This window comes from Oncorhynchus gorbuscha, linkage group LG21 (assembly GCF_021184085.1).
Source record: "Oncorhynchus gorbuscha isolate QuinsamMale2020 ecotype Even-year linkage group LG21, OgorEven_v1.0, whole genome shotgun sequence".
Taxonomy (NCBI): Eukaryota; Metazoa; Chordata; class Actinopteri; order Salmoniformes; family Salmonidae; genus Oncorhynchus; species Oncorhynchus gorbuscha.
In genome coordinates, this window is record NC_060193.1 from 3,584,885 (window position 1) to 3,590,884 (window position 6,000).

Here is a 6,000-nt window from a genome sequence, read left to right on the forward strand (position 1 = left end):
GGTAAATAATTTAATTTGATTGCTTTTCTGATTTCCGTGACAAGGTTGTGTTTCGTGAGTGTGTTATTTGTGTGTGTTATTTCAGAAAATCACAGAAAATCACAGAAATCTCGCAGAGCTCCGAAGCACACTTTGAAAAGATTCGTATGAACACGCTTCAACTGGATCTGTAACTGTTTAAAAAATATAGATATTTTTGAACATCACCAATTTGACATTGTATGATTTCTCTTAAATGACGACAGATAAATGGCTGGTTCTTTTTTATTGACACTGGAGGCTCCTTGACTTTGACGTGAAGCGGAAAAATTATTGCTCTATTTTCATTTTGGACCTTTAAATCACAGAAAAATGGCCATAACTCAAAAACCGTTAAGGCCTAGACGCCATCTTGTTCGGGGCCAACTGCCCATTATGCCAAACCTACGCTCACCAAGTTTCGTCTTCAAAGTCTTTTACGTTTTGGAGATAAAGCCACGTCGTGATTCGTGATGTTTTGTACATTTGCAATATGATTCCATTCGAACCTGTTGTCGGGACAGCGGAAAAATGACCAAAATTTTATTATTTTATGAAACGGAAACCGAATGTCCGAGAGAGTTCATTTGATGCCTTCCCGGTAGATAAGGCCCGACGCCGTCCGCGAATTTTACAAATGTTTTCGGACGTCTAGTAAGGGACCGTACATTTGCAATATGGACTTTCTCACTAACCATATGGCGAATGTCAAAATGTTCCCGTAATGTATGAAATGTCTATTTATGTTGTAAATGTGAACATGAATTAACGCTGTCACTTTAGACTCCTCTTGTTTTATTCTTGTACGGAACCCAATAATTTATGAGAACTTACTTGATAGGTTGATGTCCTCTGTGTGATTTGTGTCTTGTTTGACACATCACCTACACACTTTATTAGAATACTTGTGAAATGCACAGTTATTTTTGGTAACATTTTTTTCTCTCATACTCCAACCCCATTGGATGCATTGAACGGATGTGGGTGGAGCAATGTCTACATAGAGGTGCAGGTTGTGAACACTGAAGGCTCTGAAGAAGGCTTTGAGGCTGATACGTACAGCTTTAGAGCAGTGAGACTAGCAAGAACAGTGTTCTTCATCTTACTCAACTGTAACCATGCACCTGCAATAAAGATAGCTCAGATGTGAGAGTCCAAGTACGCTCTAAAAATGTGGGGTTCAACTGGAGTTCTAAAGTTCTGTTCTTTGAAACCATACAGTTCTTGGAACTGAAAAAGGCCCTCAAAAGGTTCTTCTAAGAACCCCGTAGAAGGTGGGGGTCATCAAGGAACCTCCTTAGCTGGTGGGGGTTCTTGCAGGAACCTTCCTGCCCAACAAACATTAAGATTTGAAAGGACAGTAGAAGCTGCTTAACTTCAAGGGGCAGTGAGTTCCTTGGATGAAAGGTGCACAGAGGAGCCCATATTAAACTGCCTGCTTCTCAGTCCCAGTTGCTAATATATGCATATGATTATTCACATTGTATAGAAAACACTTTGAAGTTTCTAAAACCGTTTGAATGATGTCTGTGAGTATAACATAACTCATATGGCAGGCAAAAACCTGAGAAGATTTTCAACCAAGATCCTATTGAAATCACAGCGAGATATGGATGAGTTTGCACTTCCTACGGCTTCCACTGGATACCAACAGTCTGTAGAACTTTGTCTGATGCCTCTACTGTAAGTGAAGATTTATAATGCTATTTATGAGTTTTGTTGACTGCACAATTTGGCAGTGAACTGTATGGCTTCCTTTTGTGGCTGAACCCTGTTTTCAGATGATTGAATATTGTGTTTTGCTGTAAAGCTTTTTGAAATCTGACAAAGCGGTTGCATTAAGAACAAGTGTATCTTTAGTTATGTAAAACATCTTTCATCAAAGTTCATGACTATGTTATTTGACTTGGTTCTCTGCAATTTCTATGGATACTTTGGAGGCATTTCTGAACATAGTGCCAATGTAAACTGAGGTTTTTGTATATAAATATTAACTTTATTGAACAAAACATGTATTGTGTAACATGAAGTCTATGAGTGCCATCTGATGAAGATCAAAGGTTAGTGATTAATTTGATCCCTTTCTGCTTTTTGTGACTGATTTTGCGGTGACCTAACAATCGTTTGTGGTGATTTCGCTGAAAAGCCTATTTGAAATCGGACACTTTAGTGGGATTAACAAGATAACCTTTAAAATGGTATGACACACATGTATGAGGAATTTTAATTGAGATGTTTGAATTTGACGAGGCATGTCAATTGGTATGTTATGCAGATCACATTTACCATCCACCTCCTTTACTACCACCTGGGCCTCTACGTTATTGACAAAGTATTACAACTATTAGCAAAAGTTGTCACCACGAAAACCAAGGTATGAAATCTGAGCTTGTTTTGTAAATCTCTATAATTAAAATGTTCAAGGACCAGATTTCATTCCTCCCTACACCGCTGATGACTAACTGGAATACTGTTGGATGTTGCAGTGCATGGTGAGCATTCTGGCTGTGGATAGAGATCAACACCCCAGATATTAAACATTGGGCTTTAAGCTCTGCTGGCTTTTCACCTCGTGATTTTATTTTATCTTCCAGGATCACTTAAGGGGTTCTCTGAACATAGGGGTTCCCTGTAGTTACATTGGCACGTTACGGTCAGTAGTTCCAAAACAGCCAGTGATTTTGCAGACCCACATCAATTGAAATAAATACTCAAACAATGCAAAGATACAATTGTCATGCATGGAATTTTAGATCCACTTCCTTATTAAATGGCACAAAGGGAGGCTATGGAACATGGAGTTAAAATTGAAGCCACTTCCTGGATTGATATTCCTCAGCGTTTCACCTGCAATATCAGTTGTGTTATACACAGACAATATTTTGACAGTTTTGGAAACTTGAATGTTTTCTATCCAAAACTAATATGCATATATTAGCAACTGAGACTGAGGAGCTGGCTGTTTACAATGGGCACCTTTTGCACTTCAGTATCCTAAACATACTGTGTCATTTCACAGGTCTACATTTACAAAGTTAGGCACAATGACAGTTATGTCCTGGTGCCACAGTCAAGCATGGCACTTGCAACATAAAGGTAGTGGGTTTGAGTCCCACAGGGGACAGGAAGAAAGAGAACCAACTACAACATGTGTTATGATGCAGAGGTTCAGGTGAAGTGTTACAGGTTGTACTTAGTGCCAATTTGACACAGGTTTTGTACTTAATATCTGTTTGACAAATACATGTTGGGATGCTAATGTACCTTTTAGAAAGCTCTCAACATGGGACAATTTCAGCAGTATGATTCATAGTCAATAACTCATGAGACAAAAAAATAGAGTCCACATTTTATTGGCTGCAAACAATTCCTCAACATTTGTGTAGTAACAGACTTAATTTAACAGCAACTAAGTATTTTGACGTTACCATGAAGTATTAAGGGTGCAGACACTACGGAATAGCATTGCTGCTTCTAATGTATAGACGTTACCATGAAGTATTAAGGGTGCAGACACTACGGACTAGCATTGCTGCTTCTAATGTATAGTCTGGCGGAGAGGCAGGAGTCTCAGGGAGCATACAGAGGGCAAGCTCATTCCACATAAAGCATTGTTCCAGCGCTTCTGACCTGAAGACGAAACACAGAACACATATACTCAGCTGTACAGACAGTAGGAAAGTCCACAGGAGACATTCATTAGTTAAATGAACTAGGAATAAGTTTAATTTGATGACTGGATCAGTGAATGATACTGGGTTTACTGTACCTCCAAAGTTGATATGAATACAAGACTCTCTGGCACCAGCACCAGGCCTTCCTTTAGCCCAGTTCTGGTGATCAAAGTCGGAGCCATCACTCCAGAACCACCACCTGTCCTGAGGGGGGGATTTCAGAATAAAAACAGTAAAATAATTTAGCAGATTCATCTAGAATGACCTACAGGGTCAATTACGATTAAGGGCGTTGCTCAAGGGCACATCAGATTTCACGGAGTGAGCTCTGGGATTCAAACAAGCCTTTATTGGCCAACGGCGAGGATACCTGTCGCATGGCAACTCTTGATATTTTATATGGAAACCATTACAATAGCTGTTAAAAAGCAGCAGCTCCTCTTCCTGGGGTCCACACAAAATGACATTAGAACTACATGATCAAATTACAGGTAGCCTACATGCCACATGTCCCGTTTTTAACCAGGTTTGCTGTTCACTTGAGCAATAAGAAATGGAACGGCGTTCCTTGCAATAATGGCTCTATATATCACTGTAGGCTTAATGGTCCCACCTTAACAGAATAAAATCCACCAATCCAGGTAGGAGGGAAACCAACAGTCTTGACCAAGACCAACGCCTGTAGAAACTGGTCCTCCTCGGAGCTGTGCACAGATGCCAGGTTTGCGCCAAGGTACTCGACAACGTTGGGTACAGACACCAGTTGATCACCAAGGGACACACAGTACCGCTAGAGAAGAAAGTATTTAACTAGGCAAGTCAATTAAGAACATTATTATCTACAGTAACAGCCAAGCAGTAGATGGGAACAAAGACATTTCATGTATTAGTCAGTCAGTCTTGCTGAGAATTTGTCTTCTGGACTCTCAACCAAATATTGACCATCACAACTAATTCATTTTTAAACTCTTAAAGATACTAGTTCATCTCAGTCTTAAGCCATGTCCTGTGGGTTCCAGTATACAGGAGGCACGACTCAACATTATATACTAAAAATGTACAGAAAATTCCCATCTTAAAGGGAAGTTCAGTATTTCACATCAGTCATGTGTTGCAGTTTAAGAAAGTATCACCTTTAAGGTAATGTCAAAGAGGTAATTTCAACTACACTTCCCCTTCAAATTCACATTAGATGGTAAGGGTGATACCTCTGCTTCAGGCCAGCTCCTCGTAGTCTTTACAAACATTAAACAGCTTGATCCAAATTTGGTCCAACCGGAAGGACACAAGTCTTCTTCTACAAGTGAATCTGTAAGGAGAAGTTAGCGGTGGCTTTAAAGGCTATTGGAGAAAGATCTACAAACCAGAGCTACAATATTTTTGTTGATCAGTCAGTCACCTCTGCTACAAGAAATATACAGAACGAGTCAAGAAAAGTAGACTCTTACTTGCATCTCCCAGAGCAAAGGCAGCACTGAGAAGCAGAAGACTGGTCAACATGGTCATGGAGTCTCCTGAGAGAAACAAAGAGTGAAGCCATCAAAACCAGATTCAACTCCACATACAGTAGATTAGATCAGGAATATGTCTGCTTTCCTAAATGCCAACCTATTCCCTAAACAGGGCTGAGGAGAATTTCTGGGCAGGTATTTCTCTCCACTCAGACAGATGTAATAGAGTTCAAATTCCCAAATGTAGAAATGTCATTCCGGTTTGGTTATGGCCAAATCTGTCAGAAAACAAGCATTATGATTGAACACAAAGTTCAATTCTGCTTCTTTTAATTTCCAACAAAAATAAAAGCAAAGTACTAAATGCTGTCAGGTCAGGCATAGTGGCTTGTAACACCAGTAGGTAAGGCTCAGTGGCTTGTAACACCAGTAGGTAAGGCTCAGTGGCTTGTAACACCAGTAGGTAAGGCTCAGTGGCTTGTAACACCAGTAGGTAAGGCTCAGTGGCTTGTAACACCAGTAGGTAAGGCTCAGTGGCTTGTAACACCAGTAGTTAAGGCTTAGTGGCTTGTAACACCAGTAGGTAAGGCTCAGTGGCTTGTAACACCAGTAGGTAAGGCTCAGTGGCTTGTAACACCAGTAGGTAAGGCTCAGTGGCTTGTAACACCAGTAGGTAAGGCTTAGTGGCTTGTAACACCAGTAGGTAAGGTGAAATGGCCACCAGGAAAAGCTGTGATAACATGTGGTGCTGGAGGGAATACACCACAGCCCAATATTAGATGACATGGTTCAATAAGGTACCTGCTAGCAGTATGTTGTCCCACCTCTGAAGATCCAGCCATAATACACTAGATGGT

At 40.4% G+C, this 6,000-nt stretch overlaps 1 protein-coding gene across 1 annotated transcript; it reads right to left on the reverse strand.

Annotated features, from left to right (window-relative positions):
• Positions 1-3,362: 3,362 nt before the first annotated feature.
• LOC124008321 (ladderlectin-like) lies at positions 3,363-5,205 on the reverse strand. The gene is made up of 5 exons (XM_046319489.1): positions 5,141-5,205; positions 4,901-5,001; positions 4,306-4,482; positions 3,788-3,896; positions 3,363-3,648 (listed from the first exon to the last, which is right to left on the reverse strand). The coding sequence occupies exons 1-5, from the start codon at positions 5,196-5,198 to the stop codon at positions 3,557-3,559; spliced, it is 537 nt and encodes a 178-aa protein (XP_046175445.1). The 5' UTR covers positions 5,199-5,205; the 3' UTR covers positions 3,363-3,556.
• Positions 5,206-6,000: the final 795 nt, after the last annotated feature.